The sequence below is a fragment of the Metarhizium acridum genome (genome assembly GCF_019434415.1).
Source record: "Metarhizium acridum strain ARSEF 324 chromosome Unknown scaffold_13, whole genome shotgun sequence".
Classification (NCBI taxonomy): Eukaryota; Fungi; Ascomycota; class Sordariomycetes; order Hypocreales; family Clavicipitaceae; genus Metarhizium; species Metarhizium acridum.
Window position 1 is genome coordinate 431,515 of NW_027094016.1, and position 26,712 is coordinate 458,226.

Consider the following 26,712-nt stretch of genomic DNA (forward strand, 5'->3'; position numbering starts at 1 on the left):
TGGATAATATATATTCCTGTGCACGATCAATAAAAAGAAAATTAAGGAGGGGAAAGCTTCCAAGTATGATGGCTATATGCGACAAGAAGCTTTTTCCGAATTTGCTGGCCGGGTCTTGGCTTTATACCGGGCTATGCTTCAAGAGCCCTACGTCAATCAGCTTTCCACCAGGTATACAGGCTCTGCCGCGATGTACAGTCTACTACATAACGTACAAGTATTTAGCTACCTACGTAGGTACCTTTCCTAAGAGCCTAGGGCTACAAAGCATATTCCTGTGTGCTGCGCGATGTATAGAACTACCTACTCAGTAGGTATTGCCGTCGCGAGTTTAACTTGCTCCGTACGCTGTCTGTTAATAACTACAAAGTTATTCCGATCCGGAGCTAGGGTGTTGGGTTTCGCATCCCCGCCAGCCTCATAAGTTGACCATTCACATCCCACCCCCCGGCTGCTTGTAGCGTGGTGGATCTTCCTGCACGCGCTAGCCCCAAACTCGACCTGGCCTTGGCCTCGATGGGCACGTAGAGATTCTTCCCGCCATCAATCTTTCGGAATACTTCTCCCTCTAGCCTTGTCACCAATTTCGTCGAGATATCTTCCACCACCACGCCAGTGCCGTTGGCTTCGATTGCATCCATCAACCGTGAATTAACATATTTCAGGCCGGCCGAGATCTTTGACCTTTCCGGCGAGGGCGCCTCCAACGCGTCTCATTTACAACCAGTCGCGTTGAGAGGTTCGAATATCTCTCGTCGTCGCCATGGCGCCGCGATCAAGAGCTAGTGGTGTGGACACCGACGCATCGATGTCAGACGCACCGGAATACCGTCGCGGAGAAGAAATGGTACGGTTTATCATGTAACTCTGGTTGTGAGCATGCAGCGACTGACAATAGGCAACTGCCAGGAGGTCGACGAAACTCCAGACTACACAGATTCAGATACAAACCCCAACACAACGGCAAGCAGTGTTGTCGGAGAGCCTCTTACCGATGGGCGAAAGCGCCGATCAGAAGCAAACCAATTGCGACGAAGCATCTTTGGCAGGAAGCACGACCGCCTGGGCGAATCGAAGGTACGTCGTAGTATTCAGAGTAACTGCTAGCATGCAACTCAAACTAACTACCCCCGTAGGAAGATGATACAATTCGAAGATTTCGATACCTTCTCGGTCTAACTGACCTCTTTCGTCACTTCATCGAGACGAATCCCGACCCCAAGATTCGAGACATCATGGCCGAGATTGATCGTCAAAATAACGAGGCAGCTCACAGCAAGAAAGGCGCTGGCCGACAGGGAGGAGCTACCAGTGACCGTCGCCGGCGAACCGAGGCCGAAGAAGATGCCGAACTTCTCAAGGATGAGAAGCATGGGGGCTCTGCCGAAACCGTGTTCCGTGAATCGCCACACTTTATTCAAGGGCAGATGAGAGATTACCAGGTCGCAGGCCTAAACTGGCTGATCTCTCTGCATGAGAATGGTATTTCTGGAATTCTTGCCGACGAAATGGGTCTCGGTAAGACTCTTCAAACAATCTCTTTTCTAGGATATCTTCGGCACATTGCGGGCATTACCGGACCGCACTTGATCACCGTGCCAAAGTCGACACTTGATAACTGGAAGCGGGAGTTTGCCAAGTGGACGCCGGAGGTCAATGTTTTGGTTCTGCAAGGCGCCAAAGAAGAGCGACACAACCTCATCAACGAGCGCCTCGTGGACGAGAAATTCGACGTTTGCATTACCAGCTACGAAATGATCCTGAGGGAGAAGGCTCACCTGAAGAAGTTTGCTTGGGAGTACATCATCATTGATGAGGCACACCGTATCAAGAACGAGGAATCCTCATTGTCTCAGATTATCCGACTGTTCCAGTCCCGAAACCGACTCCTCATCACAGGTACCCCTCTGCAAAACAACCTTCACGAGCTTTGGGCTTTGCTGAACTTTCTGTTGCCCGATGTTTTTGGCGATTCCGAAGCATTCGATCAATGGTTCTCAGGTCAAGACCGCGATCAAGATACCGTTGTTCAGCAGCTGCACAAAGTATTGCGACCTTTCTTGCTGCGCCGAGTCAAGAGTGATGTCGAAAAGAGCTTGCTTCCAAAGAAAGAGGTCAACGTGTATTTGGGCATGTCTGAGATGCAGGTTAAATGGTACCAGAAGATCCTTGAGAAGGACATTGATGCCGTCAATGGCGCCGGTGGCAAGCGAGAGTCAAAGACTCGACTTCTCAACATTGTCATGCAACTTCGAAAGTGCTGCAACCACCCATATCTCTTTGAGGGTGCTGAGCCTGGTCCACCTTATACTACAGATGAACACTTGGTATACAACGCCGGAAAGATGGCTGTTTTGGACAAGCTTCTTGTCCGACTCCAGAAGCAGGGTAGCAGAGTCCTCATTTTCTCTCAAATGAGTCGTTTGCTTGATATTCTTGAGGATTACTGCGTTTTCAGAGATTACAAGTACTGCCGTATCGACGGTGGAACCGCCCACGAAGATCGAATTGCTGCCATTGATGAGTATAACAAGCCTGGTTCCGAGAAATTTGTCTTTCTATTGACCACCAGAGCTGGTGGCCTAGGTATCAATCTGACAACTGCCGACATTGTTATCCTGTACGATAGCGATTGGAACCCACAAGCCGATTTGCAGGCAATGGACCGCGCCCATCGTATCGGACAGACAAAGCAAGTGGTTGTGTATCGATTCGTAACCGACAATGCTATCGAGGAAAAGGTTTTGGAGCGCGCGGCACAAAAGCTCCGTCTCGATCAGTTGGTTATTCAACAAGGTCGTGCACAGATTGCGGCTAAGGCTGCAGCGAACAAGGATGAGCTGTTGTCCATGATCCAGCATGGTGCAGAAAAGGTGTTCCAGTCCAAGGGCGCAACAGGAGACTTGCAGGGTAAAAAGGAGCTTAATGAGGATGATATCGATGCCATCCTTAACCAGGGTGAAACTAGAACCAAAGAGCTCAACGCCAAGTACGAGAAGCTGGGAATCGACGACCTCCAGAAGTTTACGTCCGAGTCCGCGTACCAGTGGAATGGTGAAAACTTTGCCAACGTCAAGAAGGATGTCGGTATAAACTGGATCAATCCTGCGAAGCGTGAGCGCAAGGAACAATCTTACTCCATGGACAAGTACTTCCGACAAGCCATGTACGGAGACCCCAAGGGTGATGGAAAACCCAAAGCTCCGCGCGCACCCAAGCAAATTCCTGTTCAAGACTACCAATTCTACCCACCACGTCTCCGAGACCTCCAAGACAGGGAGACGGCCTACTATAGAAAGGAAATCGGGTATAAGATCCCCCTTCCGGATGGCGACGAAGAGACTCTGTCTGATCGAGAAGCTGAACGGGCTCTCGATCAACAAGAAATCGACAATGCCACTCCATTGACTGAGGAGGAAAAGAAAGAGAAGGAGGAACTATCGACACAAGGGTTCGGTAACTGGAGCCGAAGAGATTTCCAGCAGTTTGTCAATGGATCTGGCAAGTATGGACGTTACGACTACGAGGGTATCTCGAATGAAATCGACAGCAAGACGCCTGCAGAGATCAAGGCATATGCCAAGGTCTTTTGGCAACGGTACACGGAAATTGCCGACTACACCAAATCCATCAAGGTAATCGAGGACGGAGAGGAACGTACGCGCAAGATTGAGAACCAGCGCAAGCTACTGCGCAAGAAGATGTCTCAGTACAGAGTGCCCCTGCAGCAGCTCAAGATCAACTATTCCGTCTCCACTACCAACAAGAAGGTGTACACGGAGGAAGAGGACCGATTCCTGCTGGTCCTCCTCGACCGATACGGCATCGACTCAGAGGGCCTGTATGAAAAGATGCGTGATGACATTCGCGAGTCCCCCCTCTTCCGGTTTGACTGGTTCTTCCTCAGCAGAACCCCGACCGAGCTCTCCCGTCGCTGCACAACCCTTATCACCACGATTGTCAAGGAATTTGAAGACGTGCCTGCACGGGGATCCAACGGTGTCAACGGCAAGACTAAGCGTGAGCCGGATGACGACAATGACGAGGACAGCATCCTTAGTGCACCTGCAAAAAAGAAGTCCAAAAACGGCGTTAAGGTTCGTCTACCACCAGCTATTGGATCCGGCCTATTTGGTGGCAGTGCTAATACCTAGTTTAGAACAAAGCTTTGGACAATGTCAAGTCAAGCAAGGCTTCCTCTGGAGCCCCCTCCCGCGCATCAAGCGTCGCCTCGACGGGTTCAAATACCACGTCCAAAGGCAAAAAGGGCAAGAAGAGAAAGTGATTCATACTTAACAGAGTATGGCGTGTATTGTGTTAGAAAACCGGGATGGGTGGCTACGGGACTGATATAGATGTATGGCGTTTTCTGTAAATGATGTTGGGTGTTTGGGCTTTGTAGGCTTGTTATGTAGTGGCCTGGCCTGGTTAAGTCAATACATGATCTTTTTATGACATTAGTATGAGTGGGTGTTGTCTGGTGTGTGTCGGTTTGAGCGACGTGTAGTTCATAGTTCATGAGCATCCAGCTTCCTAGTTGGAGATGCCGACTGCGTGCCATTACCATGCCTGGGAAGTGGTTTTTGCAGCATCTCTAGTGTTACTGCACCTAGTTGGGACCGCCCGTGATCCCCGTTGGGTGAACACGGCACTGGATAATCGCGGCAAATGGAGCAAGATGGCTCATGACGACGCTCTACAGCAACCGGTGTTTTTGTCCGGCGCGGCTCGACATGTCGATTTCCATCACGGGGCGCGACACATGCTAGAAAAACGCCTCTACAACACGCATCATCTCAGAGCACAATTCGCAAAAACTAAAAAGGACCGTTTCATTCCCACATCTTCCAGATTTCGTCAGACGCTGCGTTCCATCTCCCGTCTTTTCTGCTCTTCGTATCTCGTCAAGGAGCAAACGGCTGGATATGGACTGCCCTACATACAAAGACCCTCGTCGGCACCAGACAGACACAAATAAATGCCCAGTGTACCCGGTCTCCATAACATTTTCGATCCTACTTGTTTAAAACCCGTGACGCGTCTTCTCCCGGGTGTACTTTTTCTTCTTCTTTTTGTTGTATCGTTTTACCCCAAGAAAAAAAGAGGGCTACCTTCCTGTATTCCGCCATAACGCCAAACTATGCAAGCATACCAGGAAAAGACGCGCCCTAAAATGACCAAATTTGTTTCGCAAGACTTTTCTGCTCTCCTCCCAATCTCACGGCGAAACTTGCCAACTTAGCGCCATGCGCTTCATGTGTGTCCCGTCGTGCAGCAAAGGGTATTGAGATGGCAGGGCAAGGTCCGCAATATTTGGTGATTTTACTTCCTCGTCATATGGTGTTTTGTCCCCTTTACTGCATTCGGTTGTTTCGTTCCCTCTCGACTTCGTAGAAAAAGTCGAAGTAACCCTTGTCAAAGTGGTGGACACGGACGTAACCGTCCTCTCCGCCGCTGGCGTAGCTCTTGCCTGTGGGATCGACGGCGACGGTGTTGAGGGGACCGAAGTGGCCTCGCACACGGCCGACCTCGTCCTCGAAGATCTTGTGGTAGAAACGGGCTTCGAATTTACCCTGTCGGGCGGAAGTACGGGTGACATCCATGGCGGCCTGACCACCGCCGAGGATAACAAAGTCCTTCTTGGGAGTGATGGTGGCGCTGTTCAGGGGAGTATCGGCGACGTAATTCTTCAGCACGGTGAGATCGCGGGCAGCAATGAGCTGTATCAGCTTGTCAGCATCTCCTTGCCGACCCTTCAACTTTTTGCCTCTTGGACCGTATGGTTGTCACCTACCTTGGCGGTCTTGTCCTTGCAAGCAGTGATGAAGTAGGTGCGGTCGGGAGCCCACTGCAGGTCGACAATGGGCTGGTTGAGTTCGTGGATGGGGACGTTGTCCAAGAGCTCGCCGGTCTTGCCGTCGTACTGGCTGACACTACCATCCTCGTGACCGGCAATGATGTACTTGCTCATGTTGCTCCATCCCGCAACCGTGGCCTTGGATTCGTCGCAGACAATGGTCAAGGCCTTCTCGTCGCTCTGCTCGGCCTCGACGTCGGGGTTGATATCGAGGACGACAATGTTACTCAGGTAGCCCATGCGCTTTTCCGTGACACCGAGAAGCTTGGTGCCGTCCTCGTTGAACTCGACACGCTTGACGGCGGTGGGGAACTCCCAGACCTTGAGGCACTTGCCGCTCTTGACGTCCCAGAGGCGGATGGTGTTATCGGCAGAACCAGAGGCGATCATGGTCGTGGTAGGGTCGACATCGACGGTCCAGATGGCACCAACGTGGCCGTGGTAAGTTCCGAGACGCTCGCCATTATGCGAAAACCAAGCGCAAATCTGCTGATCCTTGGCGACGGAGAAGATGATATCGCCGTTGAGATTGTAGCTATTAAGGGAGAAAGACAGTTAGTCTACGAGTCAGTTGAGGATATAGACGTTCCTCGCAAGCAATTTTTCTCTTCTCTTCTACTCGTAAGGATTGAACGGCAATCGGACAGCGGGGAGGGGCTATTTTGACGAGGAGGGGAATGGGTGAAGCGAGGCAAGTCGTACCGAATCTGAGTGAGCGCACGTTCGTGCCCAGAAAGGAGAATGGGTCTCATGTTGGGCAGCTGCTTTGTGAAGTCTACTCTCGACCTTGTTGCTGTGGATGAGCCGGTGCTGGACGAGAAAGGGTCGAGAGAAGGCGGAGGGTAATATGGGCCAGCTGGGCGAGGCGTTTGGATGACTGACCGTGGTTAGTGGGCTTTGAATTTTTGGCGATTGTGCGTTTCGGTGGGGCACGATGCCTCGAAAGGGTAGCGGGGGAGTCACATGCAAATCCGCACAGTTACTGTACTGTGTATGGTTCGAAGTGTGTGGAAAGACACGTGTGTATTTGTCCGCTTACCTGTGTGTACTTGTGGGCAGTGACCATTTTGCACAGGGACCGCTGCTCGGGATTGGCTCAAACTCTGCTGAGTGCGTCGCAAGAGAGCAAGTACCTGGTACCACCATCAAACATCATCTTGTCCGCGATACTCTTCGACACCAAGGCAATCAATATCATCCTTGTTGGAGTCATAAATAGTGAGTCACGATGCTATGAGGCAGCCAGTCGCTCCCTAGTTTGATCCAGGCATCATACTCGTCATCCTCGGACTTGGCCGGCAGTGACAGGCTGCTTCCAGAGTCGAAGAACGCTCTTTGGTTACATTCCTCCTCCTGGGCCAACAATGATGTGGCAACAGTGGAACAGGCACAGCAGTGAAAGCGGTCATACGACATGTGCCCGGTATTCCGATTGCTGCTCTGGGGTCTGTGTTGGTCGATGCTGTGGATAGCCATGCAATCAAGGCCTTCAGCCGATCTCCTCACCACGAGGCCACGAGGACCTTCCGACTGAAGCACAAGCCATTTTCGATGAGCGGTTGTTTTGGGGAAATATCCTTTTGAGATCAAATGCGGAAAGTCTTTGGTGATTGAGCTGTTGCTGTATGCTACCTTCTTAGTACCGCTGTGCCGCCTTTTACTCGATGGCTTTTCCATCCGCAACCGCAGCTCGAGGTGCTATAATGCAGATAGTGGCAATATGTTTCTGACTGTTGCCGACTATAAAATAAGATACCAGGCTATGTGGCGTACGGTACACCATGGCCAGGTCACTCGTCAACTCGTCAACCTGTCTACTACAATTCCTTGCTCCTCACTGTCACTGTGTGCGCGAGACATGCTTGTCTTGGCTTTACGTTGATGGCGAATTATACCAAAACATCACACACTTGGTTACGATGGAAGACAAGTCAGGGGTAATACAGACAGTCTCAGCAAACTATGCCAGCGAACTGCGTTCGAGTCGTCTGAGACTTTGTTGCCCAAAGCCTGGCCTTTTCAACCACCTGCACGCCGACACATAGCTTCAACGCAAAGAAATTGGATCACATCCTTGGTGCTCGTACGCTCATCAGTGGCATTGGCCGGTCTCTTGGATTGTATATTCTCGTTTGCTTTAGATTGCCTTTGTGGCCAGGAACAGTGCTCGTTCCAAATGAAGCAAGTCATGATGCTACCATCAACTGGTATCTGCGACCACGCTCATAAAGCTTCTTGACTTCGATTTATAGCAGATCATCCACCCTTCTTTCGTATCTTTTTAGAAATACCCTCACTCTCCCACGGCCGCCACAGGATTTAGCGGTTAATCAGGACGATCATGTCAACTCCTTACCGCTCTCCTGCTTCTCTATGTGTCTTATTGAATGAAAATGCATATGTTCCAGTCTCGAAGTCCGACTGCCATGGTTTGAACTCGGTCAAAGTCGACTCACTCAGCTCCTCGAGCTGCCTCATCGCCCGAACCGTATTTTCCGGCGTCTTGTTGCCAATGAGACCTTTCTTCCTGGCTTTTGGTAAGGGGGTTCGTTATGGTCGTTGAACTCCTTGCTGGGATGCCCGGCGAAGCAGACGATGGCGTGCCTTTTCGACAATCATGGACTCGTCTACTGAATCGTCTGCTATGGCTGTGTCGTTTTCTGTTCGTAGGTGTTTTGTCTGGAGACTGCCAGTGCTGATACGTTCAGCAACGCCCAAGCACTGGCTGAGTTGGGTATCCCAGAAGGTCCGTGAATTAGCCCCGAACAATGGATACGAACAACTGACGGAGAAGCCAGATATACAATTCTACGAGTAGAAGAAGGGAGCAAAAGTTGTCTCTTTAACTTGAAGACGCGACGGCGCACCGCGTCCAACAGGCTGGCCTGATGCAGTCGGTGGAAGGGGAACGGGCCGGAGAGACGAGGCTCAATAGGGAATGTTAGGGGGACAGCCGAAACCCAGACAGATGAGGCTCAACGAGGACTCTTGATTGAGCGGTAGCCTGGTTTGCCGTAAGGGGATAACACAGACCCGTACCGATGAGGCTCAAATTGCTCACCCGCATCATGCATATCCCATTCAACCAACCAGAATGTAGGGTTTCGGGGCCTCGGACGGGCAGAACTTTCATCGTCAGATAAAAAGGGAACCTCATTCCGCACGTCTTTTTCCCTGAATGGTCTTGGCCGATGTGAATTGTTTCCTCTTGATCCAATTCTCTCTTTCTCCTCTCGCCCTCTACATGTATTAATATCTTGTATGCCTTTGACCGAGGGACAACATTTCTTACTATTCACCCACAGTTCGACTACCTGCGCCTTTCACCCACCCTTACTATACTCGATTTCTATCTCATTTCCCATCACTTGCGTTTTGTTATCTCGTCCTGCGACGCAACGGGCCGACCTTTCGCCGACTCTCCGGACAAAAACCCGAAACGTTCAAATTGGCATCCATCGCCAGCGCGCTCAAACACCACAACATAACTCAACCACGCGATGTGGATCGACGCCGATGACAACGAAACGAGGCGAGAAAGACCGCGGCGACTGAAGTGAGGCAAACAAAAACTTGCACACGTTACGCTGCCTTGTTGTCAGCCTCACTTTCCATGCATGACTTGGACGCCTTGGGCGCCTTGGACGCCTTTTCCCAACGCACCGCATTTCAACTTGGTAATCGCGGGCCACGACTTCAATATCTCCGCCGACTTTTGAGACATTGAAGCAAATCCGGCCGCCGTTGATGTTTTACTGGCCTGGGGAGCACACATCCTGTCCCGCCTCGCACCATTGCGCGGTTAGGGACTCAGCTCTTGGATCTAACAGAATCGGCGACTCGGCCTATTGCGGGTATCCTCTACCTTTCGAAACTGAAGCAGTAACCCGGTGAGCCCCAGAAGGTGGAATCCAGCCGGAATTTGAGTTGAGACTGGCTCATTGGCCCAATGAGATCTGCGTGGTGGTTACTGTTAATCGCGAGATATCCGCTCAATATGGAATAATATCGACGGGCTAGAGGTTGAAGACTTTGCAGAGAGGTACTCTGGGCCTGTGACTTGAATATCGTGGATTGGGCAAGCACGAATGTCGAGTTTGGTTTGTTGTCACGACGCGCCACCTGGAACCGGCTGCCTATTGTCATCACTCTGAGCAAATCAAAGAGGGGCCGCAGCTAGGAGATGATCTTACTCGCCCGAGTTCATGCAGTCGGAGAAGGAGGCGGACGTGAATGTGGTTTCCGATACCTACATGCACGAGATGCACGCATGCACGAATTGTACCGAGAGAGTACCACACTAGCGATACAACCCACGACAGCTACCGAATGACGACCGTTTGGCAAGGCATTTGGCTAGTCGTATACCTTCGAATCTGGATGAGACCTTTACCGGCATGACTATGTCATGTATTCCTGAGATGGTTTGAGGAAAGGACGCCTTGCATGGATGGAAGACTGTAGGATGACCGTCGTTGGCAAACGCGAGCCAGGAGGGATTTAAATCGATCTTGACGTTCCAATTCTCAGCAGTGCGACACACCGCAGCCGTTCTCGCTGTTGCAACTGTATTCTCTCGCTGAGAGTGAAGGTGGTTCGAAACTCGTCGACTCTATCCAGGTTCCCCCGGCGAGCACTTGGCGATTTCCTACTGATTTGGGGTGCTGTTACTGCGACATTAGAGAAAATCGTTAATTGTCAGGCTGGACGTTGAAATGCCTTCAGAAAAGGCTGTGTGCAACGGGTAATTCGTCCTTACTGACTTGACTCTCATACTTATCACTCACGCTTGACGCCTCAGATCGGCTCCTCGCAAGCCCGACCACAAGTATACGCACCATGGAGCGACATCAGGTGGACAGAATCTTGGAAACGACCGCCTGGCGCATTTCCTCGAGCATGGCGCCTCGGAGCCTCAGGACATGCCGGCTCGTCACGCGCAAATCTTGGCTTGTATAAGCTCTGTTGATGCCAAGTTCAACCACAATTGAAGAGAGAAAGGGAACTCAAGCGGCGACCCAACTCGGAATCAGGTTCACGGCGTTCAGGAAGTAGGCAGTGCCCGATAAGTCGGAATGGATGTGGTTAAAAAAGGGACAGAACGCTGGGCGACGCGGAAAACTGTCACTATCTGAAGGAACAGTTAAAAGGATGCTTCATATTCAAGGATGACGTACTAAAAGTCTGTCAAGGCACCGGAATCAAGGTCTGAGGATGTAAATTTAGCTCTAGAGTTAAAAAGTTGGAACATTACTCATTACACATCCAACCGAAATACTTCAACATCAAGTGAAGAGCCATTGCCATTAGTATGGAAAACATACAGGGAGAGCATCAAAGGCGCGGGTCGGAGCAACAATTAAGCAAAGCTGCGCGGAACGAATCGAAAGAACTCAACGAGCAAGTTGCCCTAGAGATAGGCAAAGCGGAGAGAGCTAGAGCCTGTAATTTTATCCCTTTAGGGGCGGCTTGGTGCATGTGGCATTGATAAACTTGACGCGATGTCTTAGACGTCGTGTCACCAACTTGTCTAGCATTTCTTCTTCTTTACCCTTCTCCTGCTGCGGTGAAACTCTCAAACACGCACGTCGACCATGTCTCTTTACGACCGGCTCTTGGTAAAACGGCCCAGAGTGCGTGCTTCTTACTCAGTTGGCATTCAGTTACCTGCTAATATCCGCTCTAATCTAACCGCCTTGGTTTATAGTAGTGCGTGTTATTCTCAGACCCAGACGACAAGTCAAACATGCATCTTTTCCGAGCCAACGTATCGCGTTCCCACCTCAACCAGCTTATTTTCCCAAAAAAGCCTTCGGGGTACTTTTCCCCGTTCGAGCCATTGTCAATAAATCATATGTTCATCCCACATGAACAAAAGGAAACGTTCCGAAGCCGTCTTCTTCGTGTAGTAACTGGTGAAATTGACCAACTCCGACTCACAGCCAGCAAAGATGGTCGACAACCGCAGCCGCCAACGTTGCGACTTCACCAGTGAATACTTCGTCGCTGAAACTCTCCCAAGCCAACATTCTCGTCATTATGTCAAGCAGGAGAGTTTTATCTCCACATAGACGACAACAGTACTGGATCCACCATAGGCTGTCCGCTGAAGCAGTTTGGTGACGGCGATGATTGGAAGAGACTGCCGCCAAGAAGGACGTCTCGGTTATTAGCTAGAAACCTCAGAGTCCCAACCGAAATAGAAGCCGAGATGAGTGAACCACCAGTGAGAAATCCGAGAAGCTTAGAAAATCCATCAGCCTTCCACTTGGCCGAGCCGTACATTGAGCACAACTTGGCTCACAACCAAGGTAAACTAACTAACCCATGGGTTATATTAGAGACGTTTGTAATAGAAAGGCACTGCTACGAAATACGCTATGGCATATACTCGTCATGCCTATGTAAAATACCATACTAGCAAGAACGTTTAGTGCATTGTTATATCTTTGAGAGGAGATGTATACTAATTCTTCTATAGATGGGATAGCGGTACGCGATTGCATTATTCCTAGGTCTTGACACTGCACCACGCTTCACTGCACCACACTTCACAAGCAGTTGGACAAGGGCCTTGTGTCCTTCCTTGGTAGCTGGGGATAGCGGTCCTGAGATTTTGCAAATGGCACCATGCTCAAGTATCAGTTAGACAATGGCCTCGTTCATCCAAAAGCAGAGTGTAGTAGCGGCTTCCGACCAGCGGAATTCTAGGCTTCCATAAGTAATATCCGGACACTGTACTACCCTCGTGCCGCTTCCGACAGCCCATACCAGCGGTGTCTAACCAACGGACCTCTGGGCCACAATATGGTATGCAATCCTCCTACATCTCTGGGATGTCTCTGGTCAAACCTAGTATATCCTTCTTGTACCTCTGATCTCCAGTGGCCTGGTCCAGACATGGGAGCGCATTGCAGATGCGCTAGAGGTCCAAATCGTTTGGCCTCGATATCACCAGTTGTAGCTTGAATGGCAACTGATCCACAGAGTCAGCCCCGGTGAACATTTATAGCCAGCTTGAATGCGCCGTCCCATTACTGTCTTTGCCCTTGCCATTGTCGGCTTGGCGATGAATCCACGAATATTGAAGCATTTTGACCGCAGATTTTCTCAGCTATCGTAGTACCTACGCACTAGCTAGCGGCCTGCCTATTATTTCATACAAAAAAATTATAATGCCTTTCCCTGCAATGAATATTCTCGATCACATTATGCAACAGACGTCTAAATAAGGGTACATGCGGGTGATGCTCGAGACCCTCAGCAGGCGGGTGAAAATTCCTGTCATTAGATTGAAACTCCCTTCATGATGCTGTAGTGCCAATGGTTTTCCGAAAAATAAAATCGAATCAAATGAAAAAATATGAAAAAAAAAAAAAAAAATACAGGAACAGAAACGATAGCTTTTACTCTGCTGTACGCCGCAACACCCCAAACCATATTGTCCTCCATGTCTCAGAGCGGGATATCTCACCACACGGGGTCGTCTTCTTCCACTAGGTTTGTAGACGTCAACGGAATAATAATGATATTACCAAAATCGAAATGGCGTTTAGAGATGCAACGGCTGTGATTGAAGCAGACGTGGATAATGCGCCGCACTTTTACTCTACATGCTTGAACTTGAGTAATAGGTAGTATATCCCCATGGCAATGCTGCCCTGTTCCCGTGCGAAACAATTCCACTTGACTTAAACCCACGGATCTATCTCGAGTTTCTCACCAGAGCATGTAATCTTCCTGAATGGGTGGCCACGGAAGTGCATCTTCACCACGCGACGGAAGCATTTGAAGCACATGCGGAACTCGATGCATTTCGTACACTCGTATACTGGCCCATATATCACCTGTGTAGGACGTGCGGGTCAGTACGATTTCCCCAATCCCCCTCCGGCTTGTGGGCTACTTACACACATGCAGGCATTACACATGACTTCACGTGCCGGGCTTAATGACGCTGTTTCTGGCTTTAGCGGTCGGGTAGCCTCCTCGTCGGCCGCGATGTCGGCCGCAGGCTGCAACGGCGGCTGCTGGCCGTTGGGCCTGAGACGATTTCTCATGTCCTCGTCACTAGTAAGACGGTCGCCGTGGTACAGAGCGACGTCGTAGGGGGGTCCAGCCTCGGAGGCTCCTCGCGTTCCTACAAGTAGAGTCATCTCTATCTAAGAGGAACCGAACGACTTTTCTATTACGGCTGCGACATGCCCAGTGCAGCGGGGTCCAGCCGTCGACGTCGCAGTCTCGCACTGCATCTGGATGTTTCTGAAGTGGAGTGCAAATTGCAAAGGCGTCCCGTGAACGCCGGCGTGCATGTTGAGAGTGGTGTCGTCGTGATCCAGAATTATATTGGCCATGGCCATGTACCTGTCGTCGACGGCCCCAAGGCCCAAGTGGCGGCGTGACGGCATGGCAGCCGCCGCGGCTGAGAAGCAGCTCGACCATTTTCGGACCCTCCTCGTTGCCTCTCTCAGCAGCAATCTGAAGCGGAGTCCCGTATTCCTCCTTGACAAGGTCCACGTCTATCTTGTCAGACTCGCACAGCAGCTTTGCGAGCCCCAGCCAACCCCAGAGAGCGGCGTAATGAAGCATCGAACCGTACTCGCCGAGTTTCTGATTCGGGTCCATGCCGTATTCGAGCAGAATCCGCACCTTTTCCGTGTCCCGGCCCTTCTCCTTCTGCTCATGCAGGAACCCGAACAACGCTTCGGGAGACACGCAGAGCCCTGGCCCCGAGGTGTCGGTGACGTACTTCACAACTGGCCGGAACACGTCCAGTTTGAAAGTGGCCAGCGCCAGCTCGAGGAATGTGGGATACTGGCTGGAAACGCGCGGCGGCACGGTGAAACATGATTTGGCGGCAAGCAAGATGCCCACGCCGTCCTCGCTGCCGGCTGTGGCAGCCAGGTAGAGCGGAGTGTCCCCCTTGTCGTCCTCGATATTTAGGCTGGCCCCGGCCTCGACCAGTATCTCGAGAGATTCTACGGAGCACCGTCTTGCGGCATAGTGAAGGGGAGTGCTCTCGGTCATGTCTCTCACATCAAGCTTGGCACGTCTGCTGACGAGAAGCTGCACCAATCTCGGGTTGGAGCTGTAGGCACCGTGGTGTAATGCCGTGAGGCCTTGTTTGGACTTGGCGTTTATGTCTGCGCCGGCCTCGAGCAGTGTCTTGACCGTGTCGAACTTTTTGTACCTGGCAGCATTCGAGTAGCCAGCATTCAGACTGGCTGAGGACGAGTGAGGCATGAGGACCTTTACCGCCGCAGTCTGGCCGTACTGGCAAGCCACCACCAGCGCATCCGTGTCCCTGAAGCCCCTGTCCAGCAGCATCTTGGTGACCTGGACATGGCCCGCAAGAGCCGAGAGCGAGAGAAGGGAGAGATCCGCTCGGTACATGTAGTCGCCGCCCATCACATTCCCCGCCTCCAGGAGCTGGCGCAAAACTTGGTCGTGGCCGTACTGTGCCGCATACTGCAGAGCGTCTCGGTTGTGTCCCTCACGCCATATTACATTGGCACCGCGACCGACGAGAAGTCGGACCATGTTCAGATGATTACCTTTGGTCGCAATAATGAGCGCAGTTGAGCCGTCGGATGCGGGAGAATCCACATCAACCTCTCTCTCATGAACCAGAGAAGATGTGGTGTCTCCAAGAAGCATCATGGCGATTTCGAGGTGATTGTTCCCCAAAGCCAGATGCAACGGACTTCTGTCGGTGCTGTCCTTGGCATTCGGCGCTGCCCCCGAGACAAGAAGCGTCTCGACAATGTCCCAACGGCCGTTGCGACAGGCCACATGTAGCGGGCTTTGCTTCTCGTTGTGGCACACAGAGTGATCGGCGCCCGCAGTGAGAAGCTGCCGCACTATGGTGAATCGTCCGCGCTGGCTGGCGAGGAGTAACGGCGTGGCGCCCGTCGAGTCGCCCATGTTGAGCGCCGCCTTGGCTTCTTCAGACTCGTCAAGCTTGGACAGCATTTTGGACACTAGACACGCTTGGCCGGACATGGAAGCAAGGTGGAGAGGAGTTCTCTCTTGATATTGCTCGGAGGTGTGGCTGATGTATTGCTCCTGTTGCTTCCATAATGCCTGCGGTGGAAGCGAACCCCCCAGTGCTGCAATGACGTGTAGGAAAGATCGATGATACTGTCCACAGTCAGATTTGGCCCATAAATCGGGCTTGTTCATCAAGTGCATTATCAGGCCGGAATTTCCAAGCCGTGCTGCGTCCTGAAGAATCTCGTGCACATTCTTCTTGACGAACTCGCTGTGCCTCTCTGCTAGTATGCACAAGGAAAAGTCGGACCCAATCTGGAAAGCTCTCTTCAGGGTACACTCGTCGCCAAAGTCGCCGCATTGATCAAGTTGGTGTAGAGTGCTGGCGCTTCCCATCTGACACGCAGCCAAGGCCGCCGTGGATGAATATTTCCCCTGGTCGGATGCGCATTCAATATCAGATGCATGCAGTGCGAGGCTGACGGCCTCGGCAGGTTCAACATGCAGTCGGTCTCGGATCTGGATGATGCTGAGCTGACTCGTGCGGCTGAACGGCGCGTTCAGAACTTCGAAGTCGCAGGCAGCAATGGACCAGACCGTCGTCACGGACAAATTCATCCTCCAATTTCGTATCTCCAGATGAGTAGTCTTTGAACCGGAGATGCGTGAACCAGTGCTCGACCGCGTAGGACATCAGGGGCACAGGGTCCAATTGCCCGGCCGTCACGTCACCGGGAGCATTATAAGAAAAGCCCTGGGCTTCGCTGGCCCCCCCTACCGACTCGTCTGATGTTTGTCCGGGCTGCCCACTCCGGTAGTGTTGGAGATGTATCTGCGGCAAATGAGGGCAATGTCTGGACAATGAGCAGGCCCGAGGTCGAGAAAATGCGACGAGTCCTTTTTATCACCAGGCATCTGTTGGAGAACATGCTGAGTAAGCAGGGGATTGGCCAGGTAAACGGTGCCGCCTTCAATCTCAACAAGGCCGCACAATAGACTTTCGAATTCTGCGATGGTGATTGTGCCAAACAGGTCACCAACGGCGTCGCCTGCCTCCGTCTCAAGTGCTGTCGCCAATTCGGTACATGTAAGTGGCCGCAGGGCGTGGGTGATCCATTGAATCCCAGTTCTTACCAAGCTCTCCACAGATTCAAGTGCCAGAGTGACAGAGTCAGTATGGCTGTGATAACGTCCTGACTGATTGCCGAAAACCGGTATTTTTTGACTGACTGCGAAAAAAGAAAGGGGTGGTGCTCCAGCACGGCAAACAAGTGCCGCATAGTGCTCAGGTCCGTGGACGTGGCAAGACATTCCATGCCACCCTTTCGAGAAAGAAGCCGAGTCCTCTCTGGGCCTAGAAGATCGAAACATGCGTTGTAGTCCATTTGCAGAGCTTGGAGAACGTCAGGATCGCTAGGATTTATCATCTTTCGAATGATGACGCGGTTAGCATCTTGTTGCAGATGGCAAGCAGTCGAACCACCAGAGGAGGGGGCTCCATCTCTGTTCGTGTTGGGATTTATGCCGGTACTGGCATCGGGGGCCGTGTCTGGACACGAGGCTGCATTCCGCATGACTAGGATCTTGACTGATATTTCTGTTGTTTGGACCAAGCCGGAAAGGTCGGCAATAAATTTGTAAAAAGGGCGAGGCGAAATCAGGCTCGGCCGGCTGATGGACGATGAGAAACGGCTGGCCCAGGACCTGTCCGCCAAGGAGCGCCACGAGACATGTCTACAATGTGGCCTCTATCCATGCAACGTTATGGCTGTCGAGAGCGTCTCGGGCATCCTTCAGCAGTGGTTGGATTTCGACACAAAGGCTTGGATGCTCTGTCAGTAGTTGCCGGCAAACACATGCCATAAGCTGTGCTTTTGTCAGCGGCAAAGGGCGCGGCTTGTGATGTGCCTGAGTCAGGAAGATATCCATCGGCCGGCCCCGCTGTTCTCGGAGTGAGGAAATCAGGCAACTTGTGAGGATTGTGGTGTCTCGAACACACCCTCCAATCTCTAGTGTTGTCATGGTCTTCGCTACCGCGTGCTGGCTGCGCTTTGGGACTTCTCCTGTCTTTGGATCATTCGATACCTCTGGGGCTGGTAGGCTCTGTTGTCCAGGGCCTTTCATTATAGCAGCGCTTGTCTCCTTGTTGGCCCCTATGACCTTGCCTGTCCACGAAGCCAGTCCGGCATCTGACAGAATCCAATCACATAGGTATTTATAGACAGGCTTTGAACCATGTCGTACAGGAATGTCTAGGCCAAATCGAGTGAAGAGTCGGCGCCATTCTTAATAGTCTTTGCGTGAGCCTGTACAAAGAAAGACGATCAGCTTCGATCCCCCCAAATTTCCGATACGAGTCCCGCATAGAAATCAAGACTTACAGGCCATCGCGCATTCAACCCTACTGGCAATGAGATTCTGATGCTCGTGTGCGTAGACATTGAATAGCGTGTTGTCACCTCTTGGAAGGCCAATCTGAATTTCACCGTGTACGTCAAGCGTTGCATTGAGTTTTTTAACCACCTTCGCATAACTGTTAGTCCTTACAGGAAGCTGGCGGGAATTCTGTGACAGCTCACCATTTCATTGTCATCTGACTCTGAGCTTACTTGGTAATGACTGATTGTGCTGATCTTGTATTGCTCAATGAAAGCATTGAATTTGTGGGTCAGGTCCTTATGGAAGCTCCACAACCGACTGAGAACGAGAGGAAACCAGGAGTCAGGGAAAATCATGCCTGTGTGAGGATGAGATGTGATAACATGGCCTCCCAAGAACAACAGCCTGACTCTCTGTGAGGGGACCCAAAGACTATCTGTCGTGGTATCAGTAGACTGAAAAAAAAGGATAGGGGTTTCTCCTGGCCCCAGCTGCTGAATTGCTGCAGTGCTAAGAAACGCTTGACCCGAGGCCGCAGGAGGTGTACTAACTAAAAGGTTTGTATTTTCTAAGACCGTTGAGTACTTGGATGTATCTGACGCCGCCATCAGCAAGGCCTAAGAGCGAATCGTCTGATTAGTACTTTACTTTGATGTACCTCCAGGACTTGAGGCCCAGACCCCTCTTCAGGTCTATTCATCTCACTTGTTTTAGGATCGTCCCGCCGATATCGCAGGCCGTAAAGATGAGTGCCGGTTTGGGAGACTATTCTACGCGTCAGTTCGATTATGCAGGGACCAAATGCTGAAAGAGTCAACCTCGGTTACCGCAATATTTCTCCCCGAATTTATGGCTTCCAAGGCCGCTTTGAGCAGGTCATTTGCTGCAGTCCGGATTCCTTCGACAGTAGCCGCCTCTCCGACGATGGTGTCGGCCGCCCAAGAGAACTGTAATCTTCGTCTAGTGAGACTGTCCTCTCCGTACTGCAACGAGGCGTGCTCGCCACTGAGGCCCGCAATGCTAACGATGCTGAACAAAAGATGATAGAAATGGTCTTGGTAACAATGTTCAGAGCAACACACATCGGGTCTGGAGGATCATTGGTTTCTTCCTCATAGAGGACCCTTTCGGATACGACTATTGACGCAGGGCGTGGGGATTCTGGGTCTGACTCCCAATCGGACAAGAAAATAATATCGTCTGAGCCAGAAAAGGCGTCCGTGGCTGATGGACTTGGAACGGGATCTGGAAACTCCATTCTGGGCTGATATGCTGAATTGCAGGCGTTCGAGGGCCGGTCGATAGGCAAGAGTCCCCAGGGCGCGTCCTGGCCCTTCTTTACGGGTGCTGAGCACAAGAATGCGCGAAACGATGCTCGACTTAATCTGGCTGGGAATTGCCGCCGCCTCACCTGGACTGTAGGTGTTACGTTCCGTAAATTTGAGGCTGGATGAGCCCAGCAGCTAGACTACTGAGAATGAGGTTTAATATGTGAAGTCAGAAGGAAAAAAAAAGAGAAATATGATGCTAAAAATACATGTCATTGATTGAATCCGCTCTTTTCTCTTTGTTGGATTTGGCTTTACTTGTTTTAGGTGCACGTGGCATGACGTCGGTGTGCTGGTCGCTCATGGACCGCTTCCAGTGGTACCTGGGCCCGATGGACACGTACGGCTCGAAGCCGGCCTTGATATCGAGTTCGACACCCGTCTCCTCGTCTACCTTGTGCGTTGTGTCGTGCTGTTGTTGCTCCCGAAGCCGTGGACCACTGCCGGCATGCGCCCTTTGACCACCATGCCAGCTCACTGGGGAGATGAAACTCAAGCTCCTCCTCGTTGGCGTCCAGAAGGACAATGTCAAACTCTTGGGCCATGATGCTTAAGGTAGATCTGGACCGCCGGACCCGTGGCTGTAACCGAGAAATGTGATTTCCCTTCAACGACGGGGTGAAAAGGCTCTAAGGGTCTTGGGGCGCGCTGGCTTCGGCTTATGTGTGTCCCTCTCGACAGCTCCAGCGAATGATGGAAGGATTGTAAGACATTGCCATGCACCGACAATGTCAGTAAGCCACACGTTTATTGGTGGACGCTCTGATCATGAATTGTCCACTGCATTATCAGCGATCCTGATGGTGACGCAGCCGCCTTCGCCCAAATTGCGCAATGTATAATACCTGCATCGGGGGCTCGTCCGATTAGCATTGGCGACGATGAAGCCAAATTATGCTTCTATGACAGTTGAGCAGGTTCGGATTGGGTATCCCGTGAAGTGGGCCCGCAGTTCGAGACTAGGGACGGGCCGTGCGGGGCTGGGGGTTTCCGTCGCTTCCTTTGCGCGAGTTGGTGAGCTGCACTAACGTGGAGGAACCTTAGCTGGAAGGTCACCGCAACAAGCAGGATTATACTAATCCACCAAAATACACACGAACATTATTTACTGAGGAAACTAAGTCAACGCCTTATGAGCTGATTCTTAGATGCATCTTCAAGACTTGTAGCTTATTATTAGTGGGTGCCAAGGCTCGAGTTAATAACTTGATGCAGTGCCAAATTCAGGGCTACAGTTTCTCTATGCTCACGGTGCCAGAGGTTTAATGTCAGCACGTAGCCGCGAGATGGACGCCAGCCCAGGACTGCGTCATGAAAGTGACATGACAAAACAGGCAGTCAGCAACATCTGCTGCCGGGGAGAGAGCCTAAATAGATTGAAAAACAGCAAAAGATATCCACTGGCGCAGTGCCGCGGCAGAGTTGTGTCGAGCAACCCAAGTAAAAAATGGGCTTGGCTTTCCCACGATATCGAATTTGTTCTTTCTGGATGTTGGTAAAGCTTATAAATCGGGGGGAGACGTCAGTAATACAATTCCCAGTAGGCTGTCTCGTTCGCACCTAAGATGCATCAAGAATATGTATGAGCATCGATAACAAAACAGGCAGACTTATCAATTGCTTCTAACGGCAAACATTTTCGAATCATGCTGCACTGCTTTTCATCAAAATATACGCCATCAACGAGTGGATTTACAGTCACAACAATCCTTCCTGGCCTCGCCGCAGTATCCATGTACTGTTCCTATGCGCTCAAACTTTCTCCTGTTTTCCATATTTTCCCCCTTTTCCTCCCAATCACGTTAGTTTTTCCCTGCATAAATCGAGAAATAACTTCGACCATGTTGTATTATACTAGTCATGGGGTGGCTAGCTAATTGTCAACCACTTGCACCAAACGTCGGTAAGTATTGCGTCCATTCGTCTCGGCATAGACAGATCCAGGCATCTCCCGAACACTAGAGAACGAAACGCCCAGTAGCAGCGGGCGAGAAGCGCAGTAAAGGAGACTTGTCATTTATAAAACAAGTCGATTACCACCGCGGGGAAGTAGCGGCCGTCTGGGCCATTTGTCGGTTCTGGACGCCTCGTTGATTTTCTTCCCTTGCGTTCCGTCGATGGCAGCTCAAAAAACCTACAATACTCATCTAGATTATACGGTTTCGTGGTAGACTCTCATCTTCATCCTTCACGAATAATAATTTTGGAAATACTCGAAGACGCAATAAAAGATTTCTGTCTGCTGTCTCGCCTGCCTGGAAATTTCCGAATATTTTTTATATTCGCCAGTAGCAAGGGAATTCTCCACCATTTCATATGACTTTCTCACCCGAAAATCATCACGTCTTATCATCCAAGAGTATTCCCGCATTAGCCTTGGACAAATTCCCATGAAGAGCTCGGAGTCATAATTTGTGACAAGGGCTCGTTAGAGGGCTTAGAGCAAAAGGGCTCAATTCAATGATAATCTTATAGGATATTAAAGGTCCTTAATTTCCTTTAAGCTAAAAGGTAAGAGGGAACTATCTTATATACATAAAAGAAACGGCCCGTGCCTAGTGTGCCCTATAATTCTCGTAATCTCCTTGTGTAACAGAGGGCTTCTAATCCTTGCTTGACCTAATCCGTGTGACACAATTGGACCTTGTAAATTAAGTAAGGGCGATCGTAAGTAGGCCAACAAAAGGGAACGCCGTGGATGTTCCAGTAGCTATACGCCAGAGAAGTCTCTCCACTGCAGTGGGAAACTAACTCGAAATTCCAAGTAATAGCGTGTATAGCGCCAGAAAATTCAGAGCTTAGGGCTAGCAAATACCCCGCTAGGTGAAAGTCGCGGTTGCTTATAGGGATATTATCATTGGGGATTATAGATGGTATATTGCCGGCTGGATTGTTGCGAAACGCTGTTTTTTTGCGTACAATCGCCCAAAGACCGTCGTAAGTCCTTTCAAATCGTAAAGGGGAAGCTTCTTCATCACTAGCAGGCTTTCCTGGGGTTCCTGGTTGACTACAGTCGCTTGAGTAGCCCTTTTTCGTGATACATTGTCAGAAACTAACGTTTCTTTTCCGAGCTCGATGAGCATGTCAACTCTTTGGGCTTGTAGGAGTAAAGGCAGAATATGAACACGCCGTAAACAGCGAAGGATAATGTGACGGTTTCAAGGTGTGAAAAGTGTGCACCTTGAATACGTCGGGTAAAATAGACACGAAAAGGTGTAAAATTTGCAAGCCGGCGAAGATCTTGGCCAACCAAACTTGCTTGCTTTGGTCTTGAATATTTTCTACTGTAATCTCCGGATATACGTGTGAAGGGCACTCGGCTAGTTGTTGGCCGGTAATCGGAAACCACCCTTTGCTTCCAGGGTATAACATACAGCCCATATCAGCAAAGTAGAAGTGAACCAATGTCCGTTTTCTGCCTTTGCTCTTCACACGTTGGCTCCCCAGACCGTCTTTGTTTAAATGAAGACAGGATGGCAGTCGAGATCACCAAGGCCACTCAACAGGTTTTTGTTTCTCGTCCATGAGTCGGAGGGCTTTCCATGCCATGTAGAATTCACATATAGCGTGAACAATAATTATCTCAGGGAATGGTATACTGGACACGCTAGCCACCTGGGCAGGATTAAGAAACATGCGTCGCTGGCGTGAGGAACTGCTTGAGCTGCTTCCAGCAGCTCAAACCTTCTCCTCAGGTATAATAGACAGGTTCGTCTCTCGGGTAGGATCAAGAACCCCGAATAGCCACCATGTCGAACAACACACGTGATATCATGCCGCGTCTTAAGACTCACACTCTTCCCTCTGATACAAACGGATTGAAAACCCTTCACGAGTCGGTCATATAGGGTCAGACGCATGTCGTCGAGAAATTTCTCGAAATGCAAGTGTTCCTCGATAATATTGACCAGGTGGATTGCTGCGGACGAACAGCGCTGCACTGGGCGGCTCTGGAATGTCGCGAGACGATATTAAAGCCGCTCATAAAACAGAAAAGCCGATGTCGAAAAACACCTACAACGGAGAAGAATCTGCGCTGCACACAGCCGGAGAAGGACACCACGGGATGAAAAAGTTGTGGAACGTCCGCATATTACTCACGGCGGGCGTAGATATCGAGGCCCGGGGTGACGATGTTGACACGCCGCTGCTGACAGCTGCTTTCGGCGGGCATACATCTATTGTCCGGGAATTGGTTGATAAGGGCGCAAATTTCGAGGCGAAAGTTGGGCCGGGGAAAAGGAGGACACTGCCAGATTTTGCTGCTGAGAAAGGGCGTGAGGCTATTATGGAACCGCGAGCCGAGCAGCCTGATAGTATCGGCGAAGACCAGGATATCAATGGCCGGACACCGCTATCCTTGGCTGCCTCGAGAGAGCATGAGGTTGTTGTTAAACTGCTGGTTAAGCATGATGCAATCAGTGAGATCTAGGATGAAAGGGGGCCGCATACTGCTGATCCTAGCTGCGCTTATAGACTGTTACTTGAGCATGGTGCTAGTTTCAAGACTGTGAGGGACCGAGTAAAAGCAATATCTACGACTAGTTTGTAAGAGTCTAATCCAGTTAAGATGAAGAAGAAACATGGCAGTTAAATTCTGGGCGCTAGTTCAAGACCTAAGAAGGAGCCCAAGAGCCCGGGGAGCTCGACTATATTGATAATATTGAACGACAGCAATTTAGGACCTGTCCTTGTCTTTGGGGGAGGTCTAAGGAGGTGTTTCGGCGGCTGGCCTGCCTATCTGAAGCTGCTTGGTACTCCTGTTTTGGAATTTCGACTTTGAGCCCAGTTTGTATACAACGATGCCGCGCCAGTGCCATGTCGGGGTCAAAAAAGACACCACTTGACAAGTCCTCCGCAACATGGACCGTGGCATGCCACCAAATCTACTGCATGTCACACCAAGAAGAGCGCATAGTTTGCAGCTGATAACCAAGACATCCAACCCAAGGGACGGCGTTACTTTCATGTTTACACGCTAAATATTAAATAGAAAAATATTGAATTAAGCACCATTTAAAAGTACATATAACATAGCGCTCTGACTTAATGCCTTCATCAAGGACCTTGGCTTCCTTGACGCTCCTCCCGTCTTAATGCGGCAAGCCACTTGACGCGTCCGCCTTAGGTATGGCATATTGATACGTTACCCAAGGACACCTTTGCAACATACGGAGCAGACACCGTTAAATCGTCACATGCCACCAAATCTCTTGCATGCCAGTCCACAAGCGCACATAACGTACGTCCTAAGAAACAGGCCACCATCTGATACACACCTTTGGCTCAATCAGCCTCACCAAAATGCCGCAACCTCCCCATAATCGATACGATAGGGCTGACCAGCTCCCTCCCCAGTCATGGCTGTCAGAAAGCGACTCCTGGTCAGCCGCAATCCGGCGAGCTGGGTCTAGACTCCTGTACGGTCGCATATTAGCTAAGCTCCGCAAAACCCCGCTAAATTGATTTTACGAAATTTCGTTTTACGAAATTTCGTTTTACGAAATTTCATTTTATAAAGTATAGGGTATAATTTTTATTATAATTAATTTATAATTAATTTAAAAATACTTATAAAATATTTAAAAAAAAACTAATATTATTATATTATATTTTACATTTAGTATATAATTTATTTTATTTTTTACGATTTATTTATTATAAATTTATAGTTTAAATCTTAATTATTTTATAAATAATTTATATTTTAATATAATACTTATATTAAGATAACTTTAAAGCTTATAAGATAATATTTAGGAATTCTTATATTAAGGCTTATCTTAAAAAGAGACTCTATTATAAGTTAATTAGCTTTTTTCTTAGTAAAATAAAAGATAAATTAGCCTTTAAATATTATAATATTAGCTTTTAGCTTAAGAACTTTTATATATCTTTAAAGCTTTAAGCTTAAAGCCTTTATATAAAGATATATTTAAACTATTTATATAAGATATATTAATTAAATTAATTTATTCTTCTATTAATTAAATACTTTAAGAACGTAATTAATAAATAATAAGCTTACGTATATTAAAGATATAGCTTTCTTAGTAGAAATTAATACGATAATAAAATATATATATTATAAACTAGCTTATTTAACGAATTTAATTTTACTTCTTTTTATATAAATACTTTAATTAATTAATTCTTTAAGATATATAAATATACGATTACCTTTTATATAACTTATATACTATTTATAAAGTTTACTAGTAAAATAATATAAAAAGGCGTTTTTATTTAAAGTAAGAACGATTATAAGTGCTTTTTAAAGTAATTTAATTTCTTAAAAATAACCTAAAATAAATATTAGTAATTTATAGGTTTAACCGTAAATATTTATACTATTATATATAATAAAAAGGTTAGGTTTTAATCTTATAAAATTAACTTTATAACTTTTATTAAACTATTTTCCTAGAAAAGGTTTAAAAGCGTTAAGAGGGAAATATATAATATTATATTAACTTTTAAGTACTTAGGCTAAATTTTCTTTAATACTTAAATAAATATAATAAACTTAAGAAATATAATATTTAAATATATATATATATTAATATATACTTACGTTATATTATTTAATTTTATTATAATTACTTTATTATAATTATATTAAGCATATTAAAGTAGTATCTTTTTATAATTTAATACTTAAGAATATAGCTATTTTTTATAAGATTTAATTATAGTATTAAGACTCCCTTATAAGTAGTAGCTTAAGTAATACTAGCCTCTATTAAACCTACTTTAATTTTCTATTAAAATGTAAATAGAAATTAATTTACATTTAAATAAGAAGATTAAATATTATTTAATTATATATATAAACCTAGTAAAAGAAATGTAAGAATAAAAAGCTAATAGTATTAATTATAAATAAGCGCCTTTAACTAATAAATTACTCTCTTTTATAAACTAGCTAAGTATATATTATTTATTAAAGGTAATCTTATTAATTAAATTACACTTTATATAATATATATACTACTTATTTAGGATAAGTTTATTAACTTTATTACCTTATAAAATAGCTATAAGATTCGTATATAATAAAATTATTAATACGTTAAATTAAGAATTCTAGCTAATCTTTATTATATATAAGAGGTTTATAATTAAAGCGTTTTATTAGGCTTTAATAGTAATATAAAT

At 48.5% G+C, this 26,712-nt stretch overlaps 8 protein-coding genes across 8 annotated transcripts; 3 read left to right on the top strand and 5 right to left on the bottom strand.

Annotated features, from left to right (window-relative positions):
* The first annotated feature begins 549 nt into the window (after positions 1-549).
* On the top strand, positions 550-4,718 carry ISW2_1 (chromatin remodeling complex Adenosinetriphosphatase). The gene is made up of 3 exons (XM_066117356.1): positions 550-1,077; positions 1,137-4,097; positions 4,160-4,718. The coding sequence occupies exons 1-3, from the start codon at positions 880-882 to the stop codon at positions 4,283-4,285; spliced, it is 3,285 nt and encodes a 1,094-aa protein (XP_065977140.1). The 5' UTR covers positions 550-879; the 3' UTR covers positions 4,286-4,718.
* A 75-nt stretch (positions 4,719-4,793) lies between these two features.
* TIF34_1 (translation initiation factor eIF3 subunit) lies at positions 4,794-6,732 on the bottom strand. Its single transcript, XM_007815886.2, has 3 exons — positions 6,560-6,732; positions 5,795-6,392; positions 4,794-5,720 (listed from the first exon to the last, which is right to left on the bottom strand). The coding sequence occupies exons 1-3, from the start codon at positions 6,607-6,609 to the stop codon at positions 5,355-5,357; spliced, it is 1,014 nt and encodes a 337-aa protein (XP_007814077.2). The 5' UTR covers positions 6,610-6,732; the 3' UTR covers positions 4,794-5,354.
* A 281-nt stretch (positions 6,733-7,013) lies between these two features.
* On the bottom strand, positions 7,014-7,826 carry J3458_002752 (uncharacterized protein). The gene has a single exon (XM_066117357.1). It carries the CDS (start codon positions 7,532-7,534, stop codon positions 7,067-7,069), a length of 468 nt encoding a protein of 155 aa, XP_065977141.1. The 5' UTR covers positions 7,535-7,826; the 3' UTR covers positions 7,014-7,066.
* Positions 7,827-10,572: 2,746 nt separating this feature from the next.
* On the top strand, positions 10,573-10,848 carry J3458_002753 (uncharacterized protein; the record flags this gene model as incomplete). The annotated part of the gene is made up of 2 exons (XM_066117358.1): positions 10,573-10,601; positions 10,659-10,848. The coding sequence occupies 2 exons, from the start codon at positions 10,573-10,575 to the stop codon at positions 10,846-10,848; spliced, it is 219 nt and encodes a 72-aa protein (XP_065977142.1).
* Positions 10,849-12,945: 2,097 nt separating this feature from the next.
* Positions 12,946-16,880, bottom strand: J3458_002754 (uncharacterized protein). The gene is made up of 2 exons (XM_066117359.1): positions 13,768-16,880; positions 12,946-13,704 (listed from the first exon to the last, which is right to left on the bottom strand). Exon 1 carries the CDS (start codon positions 16,463-16,465, stop codon positions 13,928-13,930), a length of 2,538 nt encoding a protein of 845 aa, XP_065977143.1. The 5' UTR covers positions 16,466-16,880; the 3' UTR covers positions 12,946-13,704; positions 13,768-13,927.
* On the bottom strand, positions 16,622-17,421 carry J3458_002755 (uncharacterized protein; the record flags this gene model as incomplete). Its single annotated transcript, XM_066117360.1, has 2 exons — positions 16,622-17,027; positions 17,078-17,421. 2 exons carry the CDS (start codon positions 17,419-17,421, stop codon positions 16,622-16,624), a joined length of 750 nt encoding a protein of 249 aa, XP_065977144.1.
* Positions 17,422-18,996: 1,575 nt separating this feature from the next.
* On the bottom strand, positions 18,997-19,484 carry J3458_002756 (uncharacterized protein; the record flags this gene model as incomplete). The annotated part of the gene is made up of 2 exons (XM_066117361.1): positions 18,997-19,255; positions 19,309-19,484. 2 exons carry the CDS (start codon positions 19,482-19,484, stop codon positions 18,997-18,999), a joined length of 435 nt encoding a protein of 144 aa, XP_065977145.1.
* Positions 19,485-23,554: 4,070 nt separating this feature from the next.
* J3458_002757 (uncharacterized protein) lies at positions 23,555-23,986 on the top strand (the record flags this gene model as incomplete). The annotated part of the gene is made up of 1 exon (XM_066117362.1): positions 23,555-23,986. One exon carries the CDS (start codon positions 23,555-23,557, stop codon positions 23,984-23,986), a length of 432 nt encoding a protein of 143 aa, XP_065977146.1.
* Positions 23,987-26,712: the final 2,726 nt, after the last annotated feature.